Below are 27,187 nucleotides of genomic sequence, written 5' to 3'. Positions count from 1 at the left end.
CGGTCTCCCCGGACCCCGTCCCTCTGCGGCCTCCCCCCTCAGCCCCCACTACCTGTCAGGGGTCCTCCTCTTGCCATGCTCGTTGGCGTCCAGCAGGAGCTCCGAGGAGTCGACGGGGGAGGAGGCGTTGGCGTCCAGCAGGAGCTGCTCGTGCTGGGCCAGGTACTGGGCGGGGGTCTGCTTGGCGAGGCGGGCACAGTGCATGAGTTCCCTCTGCAGCAAGGGCAGGTTTGCCTGCGGCAGGGAGAGACGGCGGCGGTCACTGCTGACAAGGGCCAAGGCCCAAGTGTGTTCTGACGCACAGTTGGGAGGCTGGCGGCCAGCCCTGCTCTGGGACCTCGGGCACACTGCACGAGTTCTCTGGGGTTCCTCCAGTACAGTCTGGGAATGGGGGTGGGCACAGTGATCTGAGGTGCAGTGGGGGCCCGAGCCCAGATCCTGGACCCCTAGGCTCGGGTTTTCCCGCTTCGGCGAGCTTCCTCCCCTGGGGGCATCCAGAGAAGGCAAGGAAGGACTCATAAGCAGGGCTCTGCCTTCACCCGCGGGGGCACCAGTCAGCTGCTGTGTGGAGGGGAGAGCTGAGGCTCAGGGAGGGCAAGGGGGCAGCCCCCCCCACAGCAGACCATGAAAGGAGGAGCTGGGAGCAGTGCTCTGCGTGTGTGCTCCAGACCCCGAGGCGCAGCCCTGGCTCTCCCACCTCCTGCAGTGCCCTGCCCAGCCCAGCCCCGAGCAGCCTGGAACCCAGAGCACACGTGGGACCGTGCCCACCCCCACTTGCACCATCACACACGTCCCCTCCTGCGGTCCTTCAAACACCCATGGACACACATGACCACTTGGTTCCGTGCCTGTGGGTGAGGAGAGCACAGCCCACATCCACGGTGGGACACGGGACCCAGGGGCAGTCCCAGCCACTGCGGCCCCAGGCCTGCTCCCACCGCCCCCCCCCCAGCGTGGGCTGCTGGGCTGCACGTGGGCTCCTCCAACGGCATGGTGGGGGGCAGGGGACAGGCCGGACGGGGGCCCAGAGGCGGGCTGCGTGGGAGAGCCGGCAGCTCCGAGTGTTTGCAAATACCCACGATCCCCCAGCTTTCCCGTGGCATCGCAGAGCAGCCGCCGCTTCCTGGCTCTCCAGCACCCCGTGGGCGCGTCCAACCAGACCCGATCGGGCAGCCGGCGTGGGTTTGTCAAGCAGAGCCGGCCGCTAGGCCTGTTTTCTATTTGGAGAGCTGAACAGGGGCCAGCCCGCCATCTGTCGAACACGTTAGGAGCATGAGCTGGGAAAGGAGGTCCCGGGAGGTCTGAAGACGGCAAACATCCTCCTCTCCCTTCCCCACCCCCCATGGTCTCCCCTCAGCTGGCTCAGCGGGGTGGGGACTGCTGGGGCACCGGCTGGCCGGCTGGTCGCTCTTCAGGCCAGGGAAACATCTGGATTCCTGGCTGGCTGGGGCCAGCTGGGAGCCAGGGCCGAGGGTGGAGGGCTGGCCGGGTGGGGCAGCATCTCCCAGCTTCTGGGAAGCCCCACCACATAGGCCTGCACCATGTCAGGCTGAAAAGAGGGTTCAGGGGTCTCAGGGTCCTTGGTGGGGGTGGGGATAGGGGAGCCACAGGCCAGAAGAATGAGGGTGGGCTGCGGGCAGCTGGTCTCACACATGCCTCTGGGGCAGTCATCCCCATTGTTTTCCCAGGGCCCCGGTCACAGGGGAGACCCAGCCACCGATGTTGACAGGCTGAGCTGGTCACCAGAGCCCCGTGAACACCAACACTGCAGGAAGGCCCTGAACCCCCTTCTTCACAGGCGGGAACTCAGGCCAAAGGGAAATCAACGTTTGCATGGACATGTGCGACTGTGGGCTTGGCTGAGCTGGGGCCCCCGTCTCACGAGGGCTTGTGCTGCTTCTGTGGCCTGTCCAGGGCCTTCCCTGATGCCCATGCAGCTGGGGTGCTGCGGGCCCTGTGGTCAGGCCACCCTGCCTCTGCCCTGGGACCCTGGGTGAGACCTGTCACTCGTGTCTCACTTGCAGTGGGGCCGTGCGAAGCTCCCTGTCCTCCCAGCCTCATGCACTTCTGCCCCATTGAGGGTTACTGTGGGGCGACCCGAGACCCCAGCTCTGGGCTCTGAGCCAGGCCTGTGATGGTTCCTGCCTCTTTGGCAGGCGGTAAGGCCCCTGTGACAGCTCGTGCCCCACGGTGGGCCCGGTCGGTGGTGAATCTTTGGGAAGGGGCTCCCCACCTCCAGCCCAGGTCCCAGACGGGAAACCAGGCTCGTGCACCCCCGCAGTGCCGTGTTCTCAAGTGGCTGGGGCTTCCACTGGAGTGGCATGGGGGCAGGACCTCAGGGGCTCGGCCTGCCGACGGAGCTGCCTGCACCCTGGAGCTCCAGGTGAGGGAGACAGACTCCGTGTCCTTGACCGTGTGCTGGCCCTGAGCACCCCCCCGGGGGGCGGGTGGCGGGACAAGGCACAGAGCGTAGCTGCCTGGTGACCACGAGAGCATCTCGGTGTGAGAGCCCCGGGAGCCCTTCGAGGGCACCGTGGCCAGAGGGGACATAGAGCCAGAGGGCACCGTCACAGGCGGTGCTGGGTCCTGGTGTGACCCGCCTGGTGCCACATTGAGGGGAGTTTGGGAGGACCTTGTGTGGGGTGGCGGGGCTGGGGGCGGGGGGCCGGAGGCCTGGCTGGGCCCAGAGCAGGGGCCCCCGGATGTGCCCCGCTCCTCCAGCAAACGAGGGCAGCTGAACGGACTGCGACATCTGCGGTAAATATTTGATCTGATGGAATAAGCAGACGCACTGTGTCCCCAAAGACGGGGAGCCTGGAGTCAGCAGCAAGTGGCAGGAGGGAGGGCAGGGCAGGGCAGGAGGGCAGGGCTCCTGATGAATTGTGAATGACTGCCAGATGGGCCCAAGTGTTGGCACTGCCGCAGGCGTCCCGGCTCAGGGTGTGAGCACAGCAGGGTGTGGGCGGGAGGGCAGGAAGTAGGGAGGAGAGGACGGATGTGGGGTGGGACCCAGGGTCCCCTTGACAGGGACTGCAGGGACCGCGGTGCCAGCCCAGGGCAGGCCCTGCAAAGGCCCGGGTTTGGTGTCTGATGGCCCCGGGGCGTCCGGACTGCAGCTCTCTACAGTGGGGACCTGAGAGCCCAGAACGGTGGGGGATCCTGTGCCGTCCCCTCACGGGGCTGCGGTGGGGGCAGGGGTCAGCAGGGGCGCTGGGAAGAGCTTTCTAAGCAGGCCTCGTCCACAGATGTTGACGTGCCCAGATGAGGACGCCCCACATGAAGCGAGCATCTGCTGCCTTCCCAATGGCGAGGGCGACTTCCATGGCATGTTTGTAGAAACCAAGTCCGAGGGGCTGAGCTAGCTTGGCCCAGGCTGACAGCAGCAGCTCAGGGGCGGGGCTCAAGGGCAGGAGCAACTGCCTTCGTCTGTCCTCAAGACCCTGGAAGGCAGCCCTGGCCAGAGCCCGCCACGCCAGTGAGCAGGGCCCGGGGAGACGGCAGCACCTAAGTAAGCTCTGTGATCACCAGAGGGGCTCAGAAGTAAAGTGTCACAGGGTCACATGCATTTGGGAAGCATTTCGCCTCTGCCCTCTCCAGAGACATGAGACCCTCCTGGTGGAGGGAAGGCCCTGAGAAGTCCCGCAAGGAGAAAAGGGCCCCGCGGGCTGTAGAACTATGCTTGTCCTACTTTGTATGCACACAGCCACCCGGTCCCTTGTCACAAGGCAGATTCCGACTCTGGGGCGCTGGGCTGGGGCCCAGGAAGCTACATGGCTCACAGCCCTCGCGTTACTGCTGCAGTCGGCCCGCCACTACCCTTCCCTGCGCCGAGGCCCTGGTCCGCTGATGGCCCTCCATGTCTGGCCACACAGCCCTCGTTCTCTCTGACACCACCCGTCTGTCCGTCGGCCCGTCCCTCCATCTGTCCCTGTCGCTCTCCCCTCCATCTGCTCCAGCCTCACACCAAACACAGGAGACACATTCCTGCCTCGGGCCTCCAGGCGTGTAGTCCCTGCTGCTCTGTCCCCTGTGGCCCACCTGCCTCCCTCCCTCATCTCCTCACCCCTGCTGATCTGTAGCCCTGGCTGGCTGGCTGAGCTCCCTCACACCACGTCCCCAGGCCTCCTGCGGGCCACTGGGCGCACAGCAGGTGCTGCGGGAGGAGGGATGCATTTGGCCAAGGCGGTGGGACTGAGCTGGGGGCAGGGTCTCGGAGCCCTGGGACTGGAAGGAGCTGGTCTGCAGCCGCAACGAGTAGGAGTCGGCCCTGGCTGGTCAGCACTGTTCCCACACAGGAACCCATGGGGTGGGCCGAGTGTGGTGCCTGGTCACGGCAGGCGGGGAACAGACATGGGACGGCGTGGGGGCCCCGCCGCTGGGGGACGGGGACGCGGGCTCACCTTCAGGAAGGGGATGACGAAGGGACGCAGAGGGAAGTTGGTGGCCTCCTGAAGCTTGGAATGGAACTCCTCGATGGTGAGCGTGGAGTTCTGGGCAAGGAGATACAGCCACAGTCAGCCTGAGCCCCGCGGCGCGGCCCCACAGCCCACCGGCCCTGCCGGCCGCCCCACTCACCACGAGCCCCAGCACCAGCGTGCGCACGCGCGCCCCGATCTCCGGGGAGATGTCGGTGCCGAACTGCTGCAGGGCAGTGAGGAAACGCTTCAGCTTGCTGAGCTGCCGCGTCCCGCAGGCCGGGGGCAGGTGCTGCGTAGACAGCGAGGCCGTGGACGAGGTGGCCGGGCCATTGCTGAAGCCACTGGGCGTGGACGGCGCCCCGTTGACGGCTGTGGGCGAGTGACCGCCGTTCATCACTGCGGGAGGGAGAGGTGGGCTGAAGACGACGGCACAGGGGGCCGCGGGGCTGGAGCCCGCAGCGGGGGCACGGGGGCACTGGACGCCCTGCACGGATGGGCAAACGGGCCCAGGTCAGCAGCGGGTGGGGCTGGGCAGGCGTGTCCTCTGACTGTGCCTCCATAGCCAGGGACACGCCACACCAGGACCCCCGCCAGGCTGCTCAGGGGTCCGCTGGGAGTGGGCAGAGGGGCTTCTCCTCCACGAGGGACCTGTAGACCTCTATCCCCATTCAGGGGATCGGGGCTCACCGTTCCAGAAAGGCCATGACCCTCACCTTGGCCATGACGGCCCTGAGTGGTGCCCCATGGCCTCCACAGGCCCGATCACTTGCGCTAACAGGGCTTGTAGGGGCACAGAGGGGCCTGGACACCCTGCACGGGTAGGGCTGGATCCTGGCCCGGAGGCTCCTGGTGGGCTGCTGTCTGGGGCTGCCACACCCCAGAGGTGAATGCACGGGAGCCCCGGGCTGTGCAGGGAGGACAGGCAGGCGCCTGTGCGGACCGGAGGCCGCTGTGATGAGCACGCTGCCAGGGTCAAGGGAGTGGCACCGGTGGTCCCCATGGCCCCCACACCGGGGGCAGTGTTCCAGGATGGCAGACACCTGGGGTCACTGTGCCATGTTCTGGGACAAGACCTCACTCCTCAGCTTTGAGGGACAGAGGGAAAGGCTGAGCCTGAGCCTGGCCTGCATCCCAGTCCCCTGGCCTCAGGAGTCTGACCTCAATGACCAGGGTCTGCAGAGATGGCAGAGAGCAGGGGCTGCTGGGGCCCGTGGTGACAGTGGCCGGGGCTCCAGATGTGGGAGGGAGGGTGACATGTCTGGGTTTCTGAGGCTTGTCTGATACGCCCAGCGGTCACCCACACCTTGCCACCTCTGCCAGCTGCCCAGGCAACTGCTCAGGGTGGCCCCCGTGTTCCTGTACTGAGCCCCCGGCACACTCACTGGCCCATTCCTCTGGTGGCACCTGATCCCTGTACCCCGACACGTACCCTCTGTTCCCCACCCCTGTCCCCGCCTCAGCATCCTTGCACGTTCTCCCATGCACATACACTCGTGTCTGTACACAGGTGCATGTGTGTCCTACATGCAGACATGCCCATGTCCTCTCAGGCCCACATGAACACACAGACATGTGCATACAAGTGGACACGGACGCTCATGCACACGCGCACACACGTAGGCACACACATGTATGCATGGACACATACACGTGGACACATGCACACACGTCACACGTATACTAACACATGCACATGCGCACATGCACACAGCCCCACACGCAAGTGCGAGAGCACCCACGTGCCCAGCAGAGGTCCCTGTGCGCAGGCCCCTGCACCCCCTCATGCAGCTGCCGTCCTCAGGGCCCCACCCCGCCCGCCCTTCCCGCTGGGCTGCGCACGAAGCCCGAGCCGGGGAGTGGTGGGGGGCAGCTCAAGGCCGCTGCTCCCTCTGGACAGACTGTCTCAGGGCTCTGGCCCCTCCAGGGACCTCTGGCTGAGGCCCAGCAGCCGGCAAGCATGCGATAGGGGGCAGGAGCTCCTTTCTGGGGACCGGGGTGGGGATGCCGCCAGGGTCTGCTCTCTGTGAGGTGGCTTCTCCTGAGCGCCTGGCACGTCCGCCGGCCGGGGCCATGGGGGTGGGGGTTCCATTCCGGACCACGGCTGCCCTGCTCATCCTCACCGGGCCCGGGCAGTGTCCTCTGCAGATGCTCTTGGCCTCACCTGGCCTGGAGGCACGGGCCCACACGCCCACCACCTCCCTGGGCCTCAGCCTTCCCCCAGCTGTGGCTTTCCCGGGTCCACATCACCCCCTCCACCTGCCCGGCAGGCCTGGGGGACACAGCTCCCCCTGAGTCCGGCCCAGGACTGCACTCTCCCCCATGCTCATGCCCGCCCCCCCAAGCCCGCTAGCCCTCTGCTAACCCGGAGGCTGCTGTCGGCGGGCTTGGCCCCACAGACGCTGCCCACACTTCCTTCCATGCCGGCCTCCTCCCCCAGACCCGCTGGCCAGAGACACTTGCAAACATCAGTCCGTGAGTCCCTGAGTGGGCCAGGAGGTACCCAGTCCACAGGTGGCCATGACCACGCACACTCCATGCACTTCCCCAGAACACCTGCCCCCCGCGGGTTGACCCCCGTACACCATAGGCCCTCAACGGCAGATAGACCCGGGCTTGCCCTCGTGGCTGGGAGGGGGCATCCTGCCCGCGGCCTCACCTCTGCCTGGGAGGTGTGAGTGGGGGGCCTGGACTCCATTTTTTCATTTACAAGTGGCCCTTGGCCTGAACTGGAGGACGGGTGCTGGTCCCCTTCCGCTCCATGGTTCCCTGGATTATGGTCTCGGCTGCCCTTCTACCACAGGGAGGAGCTGGAAGGCCTGGCCCTGATGGCTCCCGTGTCAGGGGCCACTCGTCAATAACGGGCCTCTGCTCAGTAGAAGTTTAGAAGGCACTGCCCGGTCGGTGCGCGCCGCCTCCTGTCCCCACACGGGGCCTGCGCACTCACGTCAGCCATCCCCTCCCCAGGAGGCACCCACAGTTGGACCCCGTTCGCCCCCTGGTCTGAATGGCCTCAGGGGCACCTTCCAGGGCCTCGAGGGGACACACCAGCCCCAGAGTGTCCCCTCATTTGTGGCTTCCCTCGCTCTGCAATGGACAGTGAACGCCGGACATAGGCAGAAAGCGTTGCCGTCCTCACCCTCTCCGAGGTGCTGTCCGGAGGACCTTCCGGAAGAGCAGGGGACCCCACTGCTGGGCCCATTCTCTCTCTCCCATCAGCTCCAGCTGATGCCCTGGTCAAGAGTGATGACAGCCACTGGCCGTCCCCGTGCCCAGACCAGGAGAGGGCTCTGCTGGCCCAGGGAGCTCACCGCCGCAGGGGCCTGATTCCTTGCAGCAGAGCTGGGCCATCACCCGGGGTCTGGAGCTTCCCAAGGCCTCTGAGACCAGTGGCTTTCTCTACCTCCTGGGCCCCCACGCGGCCCGGCCTGGACCTGACCTCCTGCAGCCCTCTTACCAGCTTGCCCTCGGCGCCTGGGTCCTCCCGGTGGCCTGCTTGCCCTCGCTCGCCTGTGTTCCCTCCCGCGGGCTGCTGGGCAGTCTCAGCAACTTGCTAAAGAGACGCTGAAAATAACCCCCGGCCACAAGCGCTTTCATTCCCACAACAGGTGTGTTACTAAGTTAGACCGCACACGTGTCCCCGGCTGGGGTTTGGGGGCACACGCGAGCACCCCTGTGGCTCCCCCGGCCCGGGGGCCTGGGTGGGGGTCGCGCTGGGACATGGAACCCACAAGCAGCCCCTCCCGCCAGCCCCTCTCCCGTCAGCACCGCGGCTCCTGGGATACGCTGGGCCCCCTGAGGCTGGGCACAGCACACGACGATGGCAGCAAGGACAAAAGCCTCGTGGGATGTAAACAATGCAGGACGGTTATGCCACCTCCTGATCACAGCCCGGGGGCTCCGCGGGGCCACCCTGGGCCAAGCAGTCCCCTGGCCTAGAGTAGGGCCTGACCTGAGCATGGCCCTTAAGTGCTTCCTGCCACGGGCGTCAGCAGGGTCCCACGACTACAGCAGAAACATACCGACGACCAAGCGCCCAGTGCGTCCCAGGCCCCGTGTGAGACCAGCCGCATCTCACGGCTCCTCGTAATTGCCCGCGGCACTGGGTGCTGGGCTGACTACCGTTTCGCAGGTGGAGAAGCAGGTGCAGTACCAGCTGCGGCGGGGGGCGGGGCTGAGCGACCAACCTGCTGTTGACAGGATCCCACAGATCCCTCAGGCTCTGGACCTGCCTTACTCTCCCTGTCCTGTGGCTGGGGGAAAAGGGAGCCCAGAGAGGCCGCCCACCTGCTCAGTGCCACACAGCTCGTGAGCGCAGGGCTGTGGATGCGGGTGTGACTCGGGGCACTACGCTCTGCCCTCCTGGGCCTGCCCCTTCCCCCTCCTGTCTAAGGGAGGCAGGGCTCATGAACACAGCAGACGCAGTGATAATGGGGCGCAGGCTGTGGGGGGCACTGCTGCGGCCTTCCCAGAGCAGAGCGTGCTGGACAAGGACCTCCCGGGGGCCACAGTTTTTGTTATTTTACTTACAGAGACAGACCATAGACCATTTTAAGCAGCCATGAAAACGGCCATGGGGTAAGGACATCGTGGGCCCGTCCTCTCGATCTGTAAGCAAAATAAGAAAAACACACTGTCAGGAAAGAGCAGGCTGGGGAGGTTCGGCGGGGGCAAGGCCGCCTCCGAGGGCGCCCGTAGTCCGCCCCTCCCCTCTGCCTCTCCCTGCAGCTCTGGGGCTGGGACTCTGTCACCACCGCCTGGGGTCAGTCCATTCCCTTCTCTGGGGCTTACTTCCTCCACTGTGAAATAATGGGGTCGTACTGGGGGGTCTTAGGGCCATTTCTCGTGGGACCTTCAGAGCTCAACCAGCACTGTGTCTTCTCCATTGGCATGGGTGGGACACTAGGCTCCTGAAAAGCTCTCTTCCTGGAAGGTGCCCAGTGACCCTACTTGGACCGTCCTCAAGGGACCCGAAGCCCAAGCTGATAGGGCATGAGGTCTGTTGGCAGACAAGCCAGTTCGAAAACAAGGCCCAGGACTGAGCCACCGTGCAGGGGGAAACACCAGCAGGCAGAGATATGATCTGTCCCAGCTAGAGTTAGTCGGCACAGTGCGCGGCAAGACGGGCTGGACCACTGCAGACAGGCACAGAGCCCCCTGTCACAGGGGGTAATCAAGGAAGGACGGGCCTCTGAGGGTATCCTGAGCCATCTCAGCCATCCTGACCACTGCCACAGACACACCACAGCTTCCACTCCAGGATGAATTTGTGCCCAGACAGTCATCAGTCAAGGAAAACCACAGCCCTCAGGCCACGGCTCAAGGTCAGTCTGGTCGGCATGGCTCCCAGGCCCCCGCCCCCAGCAGCCAGGGCCACGGTGCAGTTAACCAGGGCTTTCAGGGAGTTCCACGGGTGAGGGCACAACACTGAGGCCCCTTGGAGGTGGCCAGGGGCCCAGAAGCACACCCCAGCAGCCCGGTGACATTCAAGTGCCAGCCACCAGCCTCTTGTGACCTCCATGCTCCAGATGGAGCCAGAAATGTGAGCTCATGGTGTCCTGGGGTGTGCGGGGGACAGAATGGCCAAGAGGGGACCCTGAGCTACACATAGGACCCACTCCTGTCCCCAATCTGGAACATCTGGTTCCCAAACCAGTGCTTTTGGGAACATGGGTCCTGGACCAAGAAGGAAAGTAGGCCGAGGGCGACGTGCCTTTCATACTCGGGCAACTGGCTCCCAGCCCTCGGTCATGCCGGCAGACAGCCCGTTGCCTTCTCTGCCGGGAACCAGACACTGGAGGATGGCGTCGTCATTTTAGGTGGAGGGCCCATGGCCTTGTGTCTTGGGAGCTCCTAGTGGCGGTTAAAGCCAGCTTCCTACAGACAAGGGGCCAAGACTGGCCTTGAACTTGGGTTGCCTGACCACTGAAAGCAGCACCTTTCTCCAGATGTAGGCTGGGTCCAGCCAAGCCCCCAGGGACCCTGGCTGCCTGGCCTCGGATGACAAGGGAGGAAGGAGCTGGGCCCTGCCATGTGGCCTGGGCTCTGGGCAGACAGAGGGGTGTCTGAGGAAGCCATGCCCACCACCATGCTGAGGCACTCGAGGCTCCCTTCCCGGAGACGAGCTTTGCTTGGATTTCAAACATGGTGAAGCATTCCTGAGGTGTGGGGCTTCCTGGCCTCTGGACGTGGGGGGCAAAGATGCCATGTGGATCCTCTCCGCCAGACATGGTTAGGATACACTGTTAAGCCCCTAGTCTTGGGGGGCACGGGATACCATACCCCCATCGGCCAATTCCCCCATCGGCCCAAGGCTAACATCTCCTTCCCAAACACTCAGGACCCCAAAGTCATGGAGTCACTGAATTTTCTGGCTCGAAGGAACAGGTCCGCAGTGGTGTTTGTGGACTGTGGACGGCTTCCCCGTGATGCTGTGTGTGCCCCGAGGCTGAGCCCAGATCAGCCCTAGGCCAGAGAGATGCTGGCCTGCCCCGACGTCCCTGGTAGCACAGGCTCCAGCTGACCCCAGGTCCTGAGCAACCCCCACCCCCACGGCAGCTGCAGAGCCCCTCTGACCGACCCCAGCCCTCGAGAAAGCTGCTGTGCGCTAGTAGGGATCTCCCCGTCCCTCTCTGAGCTCCAAGTGTAACGGCTTTGCTTTACTCGCATTAACTCACTTGTCCTCACAGGGGTTCCGTGAGGCAGGGACGGGGGCCAGCCCTGCGTCGTGGCTGAGGACTCCAGGTCCAGAGAGCTCTAGTCACTTGCCCCAGGCCAAACAGCCACAAAGCAGGAGAACCAGGATGTGAACCTCCGGGCTCCGGTTGGGACCGTCCCTCTCAAGGGCCCAGCGGTGGGCGTTTATGGGTTCAGGGTGGCGGTGCCCCCATCACTCGACGAACGAGCCTCACACAGCTCCAGGGGGCCTCCGCTCAGCCCACCCGGTGCCCCAGCCCTGGTCACTCACTTGTGTGTGGTGTGAAGGAGGGGAGCCGGGTGGCCCCCTGGGACGCGGCAGGCGGTGGGGGCAGCATGCTGGGGGGTGTGGAGCGAGGCTGCGTCTTCACCTCGGCCGGCGAGTCAGGCATCGTTACTGTCTCGTCCTTCCTGTCCACTTCGGGGGGCCGTGGCGGGGGAGAAAACAAGATGCAGGGTGAAGCGGGCTGGCGGGACGCGAGGCACCCACGCCGGGTGTGGACTGGCATTGCTGGCTCCCCGGGGGACGTCTGACTCTGTGCACAGCCGGGCCCAACCCCAGGCCCCAGTGGGCAGCAGATAAGCGTCAGCTGTGCTCCCAGGTGTCTGACATCCCACCCGCCTGGGCTCAGAGGGCGGGCGAGGGCGGCCGTTTCAGGTGGGCTGGAGGGTGGAGCTGGGAGAATCCGGGGGCAGTCGGAACGGGACTGGGGTCCTTCGGGGGCTGTTTCTGGGGGGGCTGGGGTGGACTCCCTTGCAGATCAGGGGGCGGGTGGCACCCCCACCCCGGCAGTGGCTAGCAGACACAGCCTCCGTCCGCATGCCCCGGAGGGCCTGAGCACAGGTGCTGGCCCCCCCACTGCTGTTTCTGACGCTGCAGGTCTGGGGGAGGCCCGAGCACCTGTATCCCTAACAAGCTCCCTGGTGCGGGGCTGCAGGTGGATCCCCCTCCGGAGGAACCATGGCTCCCAGGGCCCTGACAGCTCTCAGGCGTCACGTCTCGGCGCAGTGGGGGGGTCCTTCCCAGGAAGGCCTGGGGGGCAGACCCTCTGCGGTGGCAAACCCTTATTTGAGCCCCTGGCAGCCTGGGTGACACAGTCAATTTCACATTGTTCCAGGCTTGGTCACTCAATATGTGGCCCACGGTGGGTCACGTGTCCCTGACGTTGTCAACATTCCCATGTGGTCCATGGTGGCTGTGGAGCTGCGCTGTACCAGGGCCTGGGGGGCCCTGAGCCCCGGGTCCCCACAAAGCAGGGCCTATAGGGAAAGGCCTCCGGGTGAAGCTGACCAGCCGTACGAAGCCCGAGCCAGCAGCCAGCCATTTCCGCAGCTGGAGGACCGCAGGCCCTGGGCCTCTCTCTCTGTCTTGACTCGGGTCAGCCAGCGCCCGGGCAGGACGAAATACCACAGCAGGCTGGCTGGGACATGGGGTGGCCCAGCGGCTCGAGGCCGTCAGGGTGGGGTCCTCTGCCCGCTACAGAAGGGACAGCCCGTGCTGCCCCAGGCACTGCCCCAAGTTCACCCTGCTAACACCGGGGGGTCTCTCCAGGGGCCTGGGCGGCCCATCTGTTAGCTGTCCCTGTGTGACTACACCTCGCCTGTCCTCTGCATCTCCCCGTTCTCTCCCGGGGGCCCCCGCAGGCCCAGGACACACATGTGCAAACGGGGAGGCCAGCCTCCGTGGCTGGAGATGAATCACGCCCACAGATGGCATTACTGCCACCGCCTTCACCGTACAGAGCGGAGATGCCCCTTGTCCACCCACCCAGCGGGCTCTGACAGCCCCCTGTGCTGCGGGCCCGAGGACTGGCCGTGAGGACGCCCCTCCTTGCTAGGCCCCCCGGGGCAGGGAAGCAGCCGGTCATTAGCAGCCCCCCCGGGCCACGCCGCACCTGCTGTCCTCAGCTGCAGCCGCTGTCCTCCCTCCTGCCAGGGGCCCTGCCCCCCTGCAGCCCGCCTGTCAGGGAGCTGATGGCTGGGCACACGTGCACCGCAGCTGTGGGCGCCCGTCAACGCCGGGCCTGGATGCACCGCCGGCCGCCAGCCCCTGGTGACAACCAAAGAAGGCAAACGTGGCCGGCCCCTGTGAGCCCTGGGACAGCTTTGCAGGGTGCAGACGTGGCCCAGCCGGCCCTGGGAAGGACCGGGCACCCCGGGACAGCCAGTCCCCCAGGGCCGACCTGTGTTTCAGACACGTGGCCGGCCCTTCCCTGCTGGGGGCTTCATCCCAGCCTGGCCGCTGAGGACGAACCGCGTGGAGAGGGTGAAGGGAACCTGACAGGTCCACTGCCCGCCCCTTCCACAGCCGGCAGCGGGGACCGCGGGCGCCAAGGTCCAACATAGCAGGCCCCTCTGAGAATCCAGTTGGTGGACACGCTCTGCCAAGGGCCGCCCGCTGAGCCCCAAGGAGGGAACCGCCAGTGCCCACTGGCACCCGTGACCTCCTTTGGCAGAAAGGGAAGGTGAGGCCGCCCATTTCCTGAGCAGACACGCACGTTCCCAGCCTCTCGACCGTCCCAGCTCCCGGTTCTGGCAGAGGTGCTGGGGGCTGGGGTTCCGTCGCCAGCCCTGGGTCCCAGGCACCGAGCGGCGCCGTGTCTGCCGTGGTCACTCAGTGGGGGCGGGCGCGCCTCCATGGGGGCCTGCGGGTCTGTGAGCCGCGTGTCCTCAGTGCACCCTGTTCTCCCAGAGGCGGCACCGGGTGGGGTGCGGACCAAGGCTGCAGGGGTAGAGTGGGGGTGGCGGCCCTACGTCCCAGGTACACCGTGTGGGACCTCCTGAGTCCCTTGTGTCTTGGGTCGTGGCTCTGTGGCTCCCTGGCTGCACCTCCTGGAGTCTTTCCCTGTGGAGGGGCAGCGACCTGGGCAGGCGCCCGAGGAAACTTGGCAGAGATTTCTGGAAGGACTGTGCACCCAGCCCCTGCTCTGGAGGCTGCCCTCAGCGCAGAACCCCCCAGAGAATGACGAAGGCCATCCGGGGAGGGCAGAGGTGGCATGGTGATGGTGAGGAACAGCGTTCCCGTGGCGGGAAGGCTCAGAGGGCTCGGGAGTCTTGGCGAGAAGTACGTGGGCAGGAGCCCCGGGACGGAGGGTCAGTGGGGGCCGGGCGGGCCCAGGTGGACCCGCTGTGTGGGCAGGAGGGAGCCCCGAAGGCTTGCACAGCAGCCAGAGCGAGTTTTGGCCAGCACGTCCACGCCCCTGCTCCACACCCGCCAGCAGCTTCCACTGCGCCTGGAACGCTCCTTCCCTCTTGGCGGTTTGGCTCTGGCCTCATGTCCTCTGCTGAGGTGCCCCCCGCACTGGTGCCCCTCACCCTTGGGGACGTCGGCCCTCTCTGGGGTGCCCCTGCCTCCTGATCTCCCTGTTTGCGGGGGCACGTGGGGCCGGGCGTCCAGAAGGCTGGGCTGTGCGCACATCGATGCAGGAGCAGGACGCAGGGCGGATGGAAGGCATCTATCTCCCTGCTTCGGGGCTGCAGGGGGCTGGTGGGGGCGGAGGGGCTGGCCAGGCAGGGACAGCAGGGTAGGTCTACTTGGCGGGAGAAGGGTCCCTCCGTCAGAAGCTGAGTGCCAGGAGCTGGTGAGGGGGACAGTCCTGCTTCCTGCCGAGGCTGTGATCGAGGATTGGCTCTGCTCCCTGGCAAGGCCAGACCCGGCCTGGAGACCGTGGGTGGGCCCTGGGAGGCTGCCCTTCCCCTCCCTCCTTCTCAGGTCCCCTCAGTGTCCCTGCCCAGCGGCCTCACTGCCATGCTCTGCACACAGTATCTGGTAGAAGCTGGGGTTCCCCAGACAAAGTGCCTTTAAGGAGCTCTGTTTAGGCAGATCAGGTCAAGCCTTACAATGTTAATATATAATAATAAGGGTATCAACTGCCCCCCCATGGGGCTCCGCACGAGTGACCCTTAGACCAGGAAGCGTGAAGTGACAGCAAGGATGGGTTTTTATTAGGAATTCCACATGGCAGACTGGTCACCACGCTCATGTACCCTGCACCCAGCATCCCCGTCCCCTCGCCCAGCATCCCCGTCCCCTCGCCCAGCATCTCGGGCCCCTTGGCAACAAGGGCGAAGGCATCATGGTTCTTTCCAAGCGACCTGCCAGGCCCAGCTGCGTGCGTACAGGAGGCTGCCTTAGCCAAGTGAGGGGCCGATCACGTGATTGGAGGGAAGCCCAGACTCTGCAGTGGGGACGCTGAGTCCCATCCCCTGATGCCGGTCCCCACCAGCCATCCTGGAGCCCGAGCAGGGTCTCAGTCAGAGCAGCAGCCTGGGGGGTGGGGACAGCCAGGGGAGTGCTGGGCCCCCACCCCGTGGTCTTGGCTCCGAGGTAGGCAGACGGGAAGTGAGGGGCCCGTAGCCAGGGAGCTCCAACGTACATGGAAAAGAATATTCCTTATGGGAAGGGCCCAGCCCACTGGCTTGCGCGACCCTCCCACAGCCCTCGGAGGCTGATGGCGCAGCTCTGCTCTCTCTGAGGGGGAAGACCAAGGCTCAGAGCGGCCAGTGACCTGCTGGGCTCACACAGCTGAGTGGAGAGCCAGCCGGGAGCCGGGCGTCTATCCCCCAGCCCACAGCCCTGAAGCTTGCAGGTGCCTGCCCGCCCCAAGGGGGCCCTCTCTGTGGCAGTCTCCACCCGGCCTCCGGGAGGGCTGGCGTGCTGGTGCGCGTGGTGGGCAGGAGGCAAGTCACGTCTAGGCGTCCCAGTGAGCAGGGGAGCCAAAGGGGTCCCTACCCCCAGCCTTGCCTCCTCCCCTTGAGAACGCTCCCAGCCCTCGGCCCACATGCCACAGCCCCATGGGAGACCCTGCGTCTTTCCCAGATGGCGTAGCCAGTCTCCAGCTGACTGTCCCTAATCTGTCCACAGAGGAAGCAGCTCTCCAAGGCTGGGCGGAGCCGGTGGGAAAGAACATGGAATGTGCCGGAACAAGCCACCTCATCCATCACTGTCCCTGTCTGCCTGTGGTTCCCAGCCCGCCCAGCTTGGCTGAGAACTGGCCACAGCCCAGAGCTCCCAGCCCTGGGGTTCTAGAACCTTCTTCTGCCCGCCTCCAGTCTGCAAAGCAGCCAGAAATAATAAGGTCCTGCTTTGATCATGTAGGGTCTGATCTGCTGGTACCTCTACTGACCCTTGCAAAGGCTGTGGGAAAGTAGGAAGCTGAGCAGGTCACCCGCGTCGGGCCCTTTGCACAGGGAGGGGTGGGCACCGACAGTAGGTCACGAAGCCCCGGTGACAAAGCCCTGACTGTGTGCTGGGCCTGTGCCAGGCCTTCCAAGATTCAGCTCAGCTCACCCGACAACAAACTTGCGAGGTGGGCGTAGGAGGAAACCCAGACACGAACCCAGGCCGTCTGGCCCCAGGAGCCACTTTCTCCGTGGGGATTTAGGGTGCTGGGGCCCTGCTCCGGGGTCTGCTGTCCTGGGATGGACACAACCCCAACCCAGACCCCTCTCCTGGAGCTGACAAGCAGGCACGGGTTCCTGAGGCCTGTGCGAGGCTGGGGGGCCCCTAATTTTCTGAGCCCCCGCTACATCCCCAGGATGACAGGACCCAGCCTCAGAAGCACCAGAGCAGGAGGCTCCTGGGGCTGCCGGCGGGCAGGGCTCTGGGAGTGCAGAGCCGGGGTCCTGCCTCCTCTGTAAAGGGCAGAACACGGGGCTAGAGCAAGGAGTCTAGGCACCACGCTGCCCTCAGCCTCCGTGTCCACACCTGTACATGCGGGTGGGGAGTGAGCGTGAAGCATGCACAGGGACCACTGAGAATCGTTGAGACTGAGAAGACAACATCCCCAACGGGGCCTGACTGGGCTCCTGGCTGTCACCCAGTCGTCATACCTTCCTTACAAGAACACAAGGAGGAGAAAGCCCCCTTTGAGGTCGCCTGGCCAAGGCCAGTCTCCCTGTGTGCGCCACACCCCTGTGACACAGACAGTGAGCCTGTCTTCCCTATCCCCCAAGAGGGGAGGGAGCAAGGGGCAGAGCCAGGAGCAGGGCCTGTCTCTGAATTCCCAGCGTCTGCCCTCAGCCAGGTAGCAGGCCAATATTGTAACACCCCAGCCAAGGTAAACCCATGCACTTGGCTTTCTCGGGAACCAGAGGGGCAAGCTGGTCCTTCTAAGACATATTTCCTAAGCCTGCCCCTCAGCCAGGACCCTGAGCGTGCTCACAGGGTCCTCTGTGCCTGGCCTGTCCCTTCTCTGTCCTCGTCTCTCATACCCTCCCCTCATCCAGACTACTCAGCTACCCCTACCTCAGGGCCTTTGCACAGACCATTCCCTCTGCTAGGGATTCCTTCCCCAGATTCCGTTAGAGCTTGCTCACATCCTATGCGTTTCTGCCCCAAGGCGACCTTCTCTTGTACAACCGAGTGCTTAGAACAGTGCTGGGCACACAGTAGGTGTTCAATAAATCCTCACTGAGTGAAAAACAGGACAATCCAGGAGGCACAGTTCACTGACAGCAGCCTCCCTGGTGTCACGGGCTCCCTTCTAGCAGATGTGAGTCCCGACTCTCCACCTTACCTGCCCAGTGGGGCTGGCCAGAGATCAGGGGTGGGGAGGGGACCTCTGCCCTAGCAGGCTGGTGTCAGCTGTCCCCACTCTGCCCACCTGCCCCACAGGGAGAGCCCGTGGGTGCATTGGGAGGTGGGACACAGCCGCTGTGTCCCAGCACACAACATCCCGCTCAGGTCGGGTAACTCCAGAGGGAAGAGCCGCAACCTGTCCCCCGCAGACCCTCCTGAACCCCACTTTGGGCAGCCTGAGCCCAGAGTGGGGGTGGATCTGCCTGTCGGAAGCCCATCCTCTGCCCGTCCAGGTCCCGCCCGGGCTTCCAGGGTCCTGAACTGGTGGCGATTCACCTTCCTCCCCTGGAAACCCTCGAGAAAAGCTATCACCTGCTCAACACACAAGGACACTGAGGCTCAGACGCACACAGCAGGGGAGACGCCCCACGGGGACCCAGGGTCCAGGCTGATGCGGCTTCCAACCTCCTTCCCCATCGGGTCCAAACCGTGGTGTGGCCTGCGGGGAGACCCATGACCCTCCCCAAGCTGCCTGCCCAGCCTCCGGCCCTCAGTACCCCTCCTTCCCAGGCATGGTCTTCAGGGGGCAAAGCCCTGTCCAGCCGGGCCGCGCTGCCCACTGACAGGACGAGGATAGCGAGGGTGGGGCTTTGTCCGACCTCCTGTCCCAACAGCTCCCCACATGGCGGGTCTGAAGCTACCCGGACCAGCCTAACAACGAGCTCCGGCAGATAAAACACCGCAGTGCGTCTTAAGGGAGACCAGGTGGAGGGGCCCACGGCGAGGCCATGGCTGCTCCAGCGCACGCCCCGAGGGCAGGCCCCGCCGGATGGTGGCCCGGCCTGTGAGGGTCCGAGCAGCGGCCGTGGGTTTGGGGAGCCCTCCCAAGGGCTCAACGCCGCTGGGGTCTCCGTGTCCGCGAGTGAGGGGCTCGTGGGAGAGCCAGGCAGAGGCGGGGGCCACAGGCTGTGGGGGAAGAGACTCCCATGTGGTCCCCACCCTAACCCGAACCCACCAGGGACACAGAGACCCCCTGGGAGGCTGCTGAGCTCGGTGTGGGTCCCAGGCCAGAGCGGCCAGCCGGCTGGGCACCCCGAGTATGGGGTGCAGACATCAGGAGCCCAGACCTCTGACACACAATCCTGCCCCCGCAGAGGACCCCTCCTTCACAGCTGCCCTGGGCGGCCTGAACTTGGCCTGGCCAGCATCTCCTCTGGCCCCAGGTCTCTCAGAGGCCTCCCTGACTGGGGGCGAACTTCCTGGGGCCTCCCATGGCATGTGTGGGACCAAGAGGAAAATTGAACCCCCAGGAAGAGACACATTCTAGAAGGTCTGAGCAGTGATGGACGGTGGGGGGCACCAGGCTGGGGTGACGGGCTGGGGGACTGCTTGCCTTCCGGGCAAGCCCAGGACAGCGGCTGACCCTCCATGTCCGGACCAGGAGGCTGACCGAGGCAAAGCGACGTGGTGCGTTCAGCGGGTGCAGCCCTGACGAGTCCCAGGCTCTCCCCGTGTCTGCTTGCCAGCAGGTGTCGGCCGCCCGATGAAGTGACGATCCAAAAACACAGGATTCCTGCTTTCCCTCCACAGGGCGGGGTGAGCCTCCCCAGCATGTTCCTCCAGAGCCTCCCGCCAGGCTCTCGGGGCCGTTCCTCTGGCTGGGAATCTGCCAGCTCCCGCCCTTCCCACTGCTCCGTGCTGAGCCCCCAGAATGCCTGTTCCCAGGGCCCCGCGACCCCCCTGTGGCTGTGGGGCTGGTGGCAAAGGTCACAGGTCACCATGGTGACAAAAATGGGCCAGGTGCAGGAGAGTGGGGTTCCCCTCTGGCTCCGCAAACAACCCTGAACTCAGGAAGACGACCCCAGCATGTCTCTGAGCCTTGGTTTACCCGCTGGTAAAATGGGGCCTGTAACTCCCGCTTCTGGGGCAGGGGTGGTCTTGGATGAGGAACCCAGGAGGGCTTCTCAAGGTGGCAAGCCCGCCGCCGCTCCTCCAGGCCTGTCTCCGTCTCCTGGCTGGAACATCAGTGACATTTCTAATCTGGGCCTCAGTGTCCGCACCTGTGATTCAGGGAGGGCAGAGCCCACCTCCAGGGGTCACAGCGGGTGACCCGGGGAAAACATCCAGCGCTCGTGGACTGGGCACGAGTTCAACAAGCTGTTAAGGCTGTGCATGCGTGGGGCCCAGAGCAGGCCCTGCCGTGGGGGTCCCGTGGGAAGGGATGTCCTCCGCACGCCACCCACCTGCCCAGCTCTGAATTTAAACCGGCTCAATTTTGCCAAGAGCTGCCCCTGTGCTGGGCTCTGAAGCTGTCTGTCACTCAGCTCCTCCTGAAAAGGCCAGCAGGTGTTGCTAGAGCTCCAAGGTAGAGTGGGGGAAACTGAGGCACAGAGTGGCGACGTCCCCGGCCCCGGGTCACACAGCCATCACACAGCAGATGGGTCCAGCTTGAAGGCTGACGTCCGCACCTGCTGGCAGAGCAGCTCGTCCCTTCCCGTGGATGTGCGCAGAGCCCACCCACCAGGCTGACGGTGAGCCTCTGTCCGAGCGTGAGGGGGTCCATGGGAGAGTGTCAGGGCATAGCGAAGCCCCTCACAAGCCACAGAGGGGTCACCCTGTGTCGCCGCCGGGCTGTTAACATCCCCTCAGCAGCAACAGGGAGACGGTCGGCCTGGGAGGACGGGTCCCTTCCATCACCCAGATAAACACAACGGGCCAGGTGCAGCACTCACTGAAGTCCCTTCTGGCCCCCGCCCAGCGGTCCCTTCCAGGCCAGGCCCACTCACCGCTTCGGACCCAGCTACGAAGCCCCAGGCTGCGAGACCTCATCCCAGACACACCAGGCCTGCCTGCCTCCTCCCAGCATCTCTGGAAAAGCAGGCACTTCTACACTCTCCAGATGAACCTGGTCTCACCAAGACCTGGGAGGACGGGGTACAACTGTCCCCTCCTTGTTTCAGCCCCACCTATGGGTGGTGGGCAGATGGGCAGACGGAGGCTCTCTCCATGACTCCTGACTCGGGCTCCTTCCTCCTCCCTCCTTCTTTCCTGTCGAGCACTCCCGTCCTGCTGCAGGGCCTGTGCACCTGCTGGAACACGACCCCAGATCTTCACAGGGCTGGCTCCTTCTCATTAGTCAGGTTTGGTTCAGATGTCCCTCCTCAGAGAAGCCTTCCCTGACACCCAGGCCAGAGCTGCCCCATGGCACGTGCCTTCCTTTCCCCTGGAGCACTGGTCTGCACCTGCACTCACGTGCTGGTTCTCTCTCTGGTCTTTCTGTGCACCACTGACCCCCAGAGGGACCCCAGAACAGTGCCGGACACTTGGCAGGTCTCCAGCAGACTCTGAAACTTTACTGACTGGCCTGTGAGAGCAAGCGTCCCCACCTGATGCATGTGGGGCACGGGGTTGCGTGTGGGGCACGGGGCTGCGGTGTGGGGCACGGGGTTGTGTGTGGGGCACGGGGTTGCGGTGTGGGGCATGGGGGCTGCGGTGTGGGGCACGGGGGCTGCGGTGTGGGGCACGGGGGTTGCGTGTGGGGCACGGGGTTGTGTGTGGGGCACGGGGGCTGCGGTATGGGGCACGGGGGTTGCGGTGTGGGGCACGGGGGCTGCGGTGTGGGGCACGGGGGTTGCGTGTGGGGCACGGGGTTGCGGTGTGGGGCATGGGGGCTGCGGTGTGGGGCACGGGGGTTGCGTGTGGGGCACGGGGTTGCGGTGTGGGGCACGGGGGTCACGGTGTACAACAGAGCGAGGGAGCCAGCTCCCCGGACAGCCACGTGTACCAACACAGATGAATCTCACCACAGCGGAGTCACGGACGCCAGAGCCACACCATTTTCACGAAGTTCGGCAACAGGCCAAGGGGCATCCGACTCAACGTAGGAGTCAGGAAACTGGTCCCTCTGATGGAGAGCCCGAGAGGGGCCCGGACTGGGGCGGGCCAGGCAACCTTCGTGACCGGGCGCGCTTTGGGAGTTCAAGCCGTGGACTTCCGTGGGTGCCACTAACTGCAGAAACGAGCCTGTGGAGCCCGCTCTGACGGACGGGACCGTGGCCCACGCACACTGAGAGGGACAAGCGCACGCGGTTCTATCTTGAAAACAAACTTATGCACAGAAGAATGACCAGACACGAAGGTGACCGTGGCTCCTGGGTCGAAAGCAGTTCAGACCCAGCACGTTCCCTGCCTCTGTTTTCCGGAAGAGCGTGGGATTTCCGTTGGGCCACACAGCTCAGAGCTCCGACCAGCTGCAGAAGCCTCAGACAAGCCTCAGACGAGCGGGAGAGGCCAGACCTTCTCAGCCCCGAGCCCTGCAACGGTTCTGCATCCCAGGCCTTCCAGCAACCCAGCAGCCAGCAAAAAGTTAAAAGGCAGGGGAGGGGGAGAGCGCAGAGCTGCTGCAATGAGAACCTTCCATGCTCTCCTGCTCTCCGAAGGGCCAGAAGGCGATCCAGATGCAGGGCCCACTTGCCCTGCGGCCGGCAACACAAAGGAAGCACATTCCTCGCCCAGCTGCTGCGGCTGTGCCGCCAAGAGCAGCCCCCTAAGAGCTGTGGGGGAGGCACCCTGCCATCTGGCTGCCTGCTGGGGGGAGGGGCAATGGGAGGAAGGGGTGCCCTCCTTGCCCTGCACTAGTCCTAGAGCTCTAGGAGTCCTCTCCCATCCCCCCATGCACTCCTGCCACCTCTGCGTGCTGGCACACCCTCCTGAGTGTGACTGGGCTGTGACAATGAGTGTGGTGGCACGGCTGCCTGGGTGGATGGGCATATATGGGAAGATAAGTGAGCGGGGTGGGGTGGGTGAACGGATGGACGATGGATGGACGGACAGGTGGGTGGGTGGATGGAAGGATGAGTGGACGGGTGGGTGGATGGTAGCTGGGTCCATGGACGTCAGGAGCCAGGCTGCCCTCTGAGGTGGGGGGGTCAGGTGAGCGGTGCCACAGACAGCCCTGGGCGCACAGTGGGCTGAGGTGCCCAGTGTCAGAGGAGCTTCTAGGGAGAGGTGGAGTCGCCGCCGGAGCCAGATGGTCGTGGGGTCTGCACACCTGGAAAAGGCTCCGGGCATGGAGACGGAAGCCCGACGGCGGGAGGGACCGCCAGCAAGCACAGGGTTGTGTCCCGTCCACGCGGGGAGTGCGTGGGAAGGCAGGTCTGCAGCGGGTCTGAAAAACCCTGTGGTGAGGACCCTGCCTGCAGGAAGGGAGGGAGACGCCACGGAAGGCTTCAGGGACCCCTAAGTGTTCTCTCTAGTTTAAAAAATGAGCAAATTGGTTGCATTACCACCTTGAACTCGCCAAAGGAAAGCTGCCAAAATTGAAAATAACGGTGGTGCCCGCGGGAATGGTAACGAGGGACGGGCGCCCTCCCCCACTGGCACTGACAGCCTTTCTCCCGAGGGGCAGGTGCGTGTCCTGCCGGGCCCAGCCGCACACGGCAGCCGGCCTCGTCTACGTGTGACCCATGTGGACCTGCTTCACCTGTCGCTGCCCACGGGAGGCAGAGATGCAGACTGGCCCGAGGCACCCAGCATACCCCGGTCACCCATGGTGGGTGCAGACCCTGTGCCCTGCCGACAGCACCCGAGCGGCCCCGGAGGACACCGTGCAAGCAGAAGCCGAAACAGGTGAGGCTGCAAAGAGGAGGTGCTCGGCCAGCCGGGGCGTGGGGAGGCCGGTGGGCCAGCCGGGCTGCGGGAATGCTCTGAGGCTCCCCCCCTATGGATGCAAGGATGGCCTGCCCGCAGGTTCGCCCGAGCTGCGGTGAGCCTGCCCCCATGGTGTTGCCTTGAAGCACCCGTGGGTCCGGGACAGGGGAAGGGGCAGACCTGTGTCTCTCTCGGTCCCACGCAGGGCAAAGGAAGACCCACTACCCCGGGGACAGCAGCCCCAGGGCTCCAGGGGCTCTGACCCCTGACATCAGAGGGTGGTCCTCTTGCCTCCACCGTCACAGGGGGAGGGGCTGCTGGCGGAGTTGCCACTTCCTCCAGCGGAGCGCCTGGGAAGGCAGGAGGGCAGCCCTGATGTGTCACAGCTCCCAGCACCTGGGCCCTCACTGCCCTCACTCCCAGACGCTCAGAGAGGGGCAGGTCCTGACCCCAGGTCACACAGCACTGGAGAAGGGCTTGGGTCCCCTGCTCACCTCCTCCAATATCCATGGCCATGGTTGACTTCATGCTTTCAGCTCCGACACGTGGGAGAGGCCTGGGGGCAGGGTGGCCTCACACCACGTCCAGGAGGGAGGGAAGACAGCCGGCGTCAGGGCGCCTGCTGGTTGCGCTCCTTGGGCATTCTGAGCTGGGAGCTCTGGGAAACTGTCTTCCCAGGGCCCTCTCCCTGGTGGATTCTGGAACATTCTGTCTTCTTGCCCTCTTGCCCGTCAAAATGCCCCCGATAGTCCAGGTGTGTGTTGCCCAAAAGGCACAGCCCAGACTCCTGCCATGCAGGTGTGGCCAATGGCCTCCGGGCTTCACACACCCGGTTCTCAGGGCCAAGATCTTCCCATGCGTTCTCGCAAGCCTCTGGCCAAGCCTTCCCAGCTGCCCCGCCGTCTACACCTCTTAAAGAGAAGTTGCCTTGTGCCCGGGGTGGGCCTGCGCTAGGGGCCAGAGGGGCGGACGTCGGCAGGTAGAAGGCCCCTGCTCCCGCAGCGCTCCACCAGCAAGGGCACTGGTCGAGGAAAGGGGATCCCCGCCCCCGGGAAGCAGCCTCTGTGGCCAGTCCTCGTGGAGCCCTCCAGATAGTTCCAGACAGTCGCGTGTACACGGAATCTGGTGTGTGTTTACTAGGGAAAGACCAGCACAGGCACCCCCAGGCCACCCCGTGCGACCCCCAGCTCTTCCCCAGCTGGGGCTGCGGACTCTTCTCCAGAGACGACCAGGAGGCCGCGCTCAGGCTGCAGGGCTCGGCTCCCCACACCCCTGCCCCCTGGGGCTGATTCATTCTTCTTCGGAGAGTCAGTGGGGACCCAAGCAAACACGAGCACCTATCAAGTCTGCCACAGCCGCCAGGCATGCGGTAAGTGCCAACTTAGGACCAACCTATGAACAGGCAACTCCCTGAACCCTTTGCGCACTGGCTCTTCTGTCCTGCCCTCGACCCCAAGAGGAGGAGAACGGGGCGGTCGGCACCCTGGCCGCTGTCCCCCCAGCACACGCGGGGCCCACGACCTACCCCCCTTCATTTCGGAGAGTGCCTGTGACCATGGAAGGTTCTAGAACTGTGCAACCCAGGCACCACGAGCAAGGTGGCCGTGTGACGCGGACCCGACCCTGGACTCTCACTTCGTGTTCCCGAACGTGCTCCCACGAAGGAGGCACAGCCCCACCCCCAGGGCGTGGCCGCGGAAACCGCAGGTGCCAAGGGAGGCCCTGCCCTGCCCTCCCCACCCAGCAGGGAGTCATACCAGCCGCCCCGTTCTGCCAGGACGGCCGGGGTCCCCTGCGCCCCAGAGCCACCCAGGGAGGCGCCACCGGGGGCCGGCGTCCCCACGACCCGGGAACAACACGTCCTTTCTGTGAATTTAAAGAAAACAGGCTCCTGTGGAAGCCAGCCCTTTAAACAGATGTTTCCTCCTGGCGGGGGCCTCCCCCGCTGGCCTCCCCCGCTGGCCTCGCCGCTCGCTCTCACGCTCTCACGCCGAGGCGCAGGGAGACCAAGCGACTGCAATTCTTTTTAGGAAGGGGAAGGAAAATATTTTTAAAAAATGTGTTTTACAAGCCTGGCTTTGCCATTGTTTATGTAAACAGGTAAATTGTTTCCTGCCTCAATTAAAAACATCTGCCACATAAATGAATACCAATTAACTCATCCTGTGTTTAATTACTCTGTTAATTACACGCAGACAGCAGAAAGGACGGCTGGGAGCAGGGGAAGCCGAGTGCCGTCCCTCCCCCAGCTTGGCACGGAGCCGGCGTGTGTCTGGCTCCTGGTGGAGGAGGGCGGCGGGGGCGGTGGCACGGTGCCAGCCGGGATTCCCCGACCCGGCCTCGAGAGTGGGCACTGCTTCCCGGGCCCCCCGCTCTCAGCAGGGAAGGTGCGGCCCCCTCCAGCATGCCCTGTGTCCCCACCACCCTGCTGCCACAGGCAGCCTGCAGCCCCACGACTCCGCCTTGTCACGGGACAGGAATGGTGGGGTTTCAGGGCGTCCCCTCCCCTCCTGGCCCCACTTTGCTGGGGAGGGAGGCGGCCAGAGGGATGGAGGCCTGGACCTCCCGCAGGAAGGTCTGGCTGGGGGATCGGAGCGAGCCACTGCTTAAGGACACTTGTCTTAAGTGCTGGCTGTTGGAGCTCCCAGCCTGCTCAGAGTCATGTCGCAGGGGGCTTTGCCCCGATCCCTCCCAGCCCGGCCTACCATCCCCGTCCACAGCCAGCACCACGGTCTGCAATCGCACAGCCAGCCTGCCTGCGTCCCCGTCCAGCCCAGCGTGTGCGGCAGGTGACCGCCGAGGACACACGACGCCGCATTGTCATGGAGGCTCGGGAGGGCAAGGCCTGTCCCAGGTCCTGTGACTCACGCCTGTGCAGGGCCTGCATCCCACAGCCACGCCCTGGCTCTCTCCATCCTGGGGCATCTCGGGGTCCTCACTCTGTGGAGCACCTGCCCCCCTCAGATGCGTGTGGCTGTGGAAGGCTGGCCCCAGCCCTTCCCCTGGGGTTTCTGGTTTGTAGATGCCAAGAGGGTCAGGGCTGCTGGCTCTCAGAGCCTGTCCAGGCTGAGGGACCCGAAGGTCTCTGCCCACACACCAAGTCCAGCCACGTGGTGGCCACCAGGACCGCTCATGAGAGATAGAGAGCCTGGGAGCTCTGAGCCAACTCAAAAGAGAGGGAGGATGGTGATCCACGAGCCATGTCAGCCCTGGGCATCGGTGTGGACAGAGATCGATTGGCTACGTCTGTCCTGGGCACCAGCGTGGCCGGAGGGGGCCCATTCTCTGTGTATGTCAGTCCACCCCTCACTCCACAGGTGGGGAACCTGATGCTCACAGTGTTCTAGAACATTCCGCCTGTCCTCTTATCTGTGGGTGCCTGCGCTGGGGGGCTTCCCTGGGAGGTCAGCAACACACAAATGGACGTCCGCAGGGGCAAGTCCCTTCCACCGCCGGTGCTGGCTGGCAGGCCTGAGACGCTGGGGACAGGCTGCTGTCTGGGGTCCCGTCCCAGCCACGGACGGAGGACAGGAACACACCCAGGCCCGAGTGTAGTTCCCTGACAGCCTGTGACGCTGTTCTGTAATCGAACGGCCATGGTGAAAACTTAAGACCTGTTACTCCTCCCAGGGGCCGAGAGGGGTCACGAGATAGCCTGAAGCACACAGTTAAGATGGACAGAGCGGGGTTACGACCCCGTCGGGGCCCCAGCCTGGTTCCTCCAAACATCCCGGGTCCCCCCAGTTCGGCAGACGGGGTGAGGGGACCTACAGGGGACTCACAGCCTGCCCCGGACACAGCAGCTGGGGGCGGAATGGGTACAGCTTCTGGGTTTGAAGTCCCGTGTGTGTCCCCCTCCTGGCCGCGGGCTGTGGGCTTGTCCCTTGGCCGTGCGAGGCTTCAGCAT

General features: G+C 64.8%; 1 protein-coding gene and 1 long non-coding RNA gene across 8 annotated transcripts in view; one reads left to right on the top strand and one right to left on the bottom strand.

The window, feature by feature from the left end:
- Nucleotides 1-27,187, bottom strand: part of CBFA2T3 (CBFA2/RUNX1 partner transcriptional co-repressor 3) — an 80,246-nt gene that overhangs the window by 11,936 nt on the left and 41,123 nt on the right. For 3 of the 7 annotated variants that reach the window (XM_047710097.1, XM_047710096.1, XM_047710103.1), the window contains exons 2-6: nucleotides 11,383-11,529; nucleotides 8,946-9,023; nucleotides 4,576-4,814; nucleotides 4,401-4,490; nucleotides 53-234 (exon numbers count right to left, since the gene is read on the bottom strand). In XM_047710097.1, the coding sequence (XP_047566053.1) occupies nucleotides 53-234; nucleotides 4,401-4,490; nucleotides 4,576-4,814; nucleotides 8,946-9,023; nucleotides 11,383-11,529 (736 nt within the window). The other 4 variants (XM_047710100.1, XM_047710098.1, XM_047710101.1 and 1 more) reach the window with 4 other exon arrangements.
- Nucleotides 13,980-16,557, top strand: LOC125088757 (uncharacterized). The gene is made up of 3 exons (XR_007123781.1): nucleotides 13,980-14,175; nucleotides 15,588-15,700; nucleotides 15,976-16,557. It is a non-coding gene; the product is annotated as an uncharacterized LOC125088757 (long non-coding RNA).

Source organism: Lutra lutra, chromosome 17 (assembly GCF_902655055.1).
Source record: "Lutra lutra chromosome 17, mLutLut1.2, whole genome shotgun sequence".
Classification (NCBI taxonomy): Eukaryota; Metazoa; Chordata; class Mammalia; order Carnivora; family Mustelidae; genus Lutra; species Lutra lutra.
This window is presented reverse-complemented; position numbering and strand designations above follow the sequence as displayed.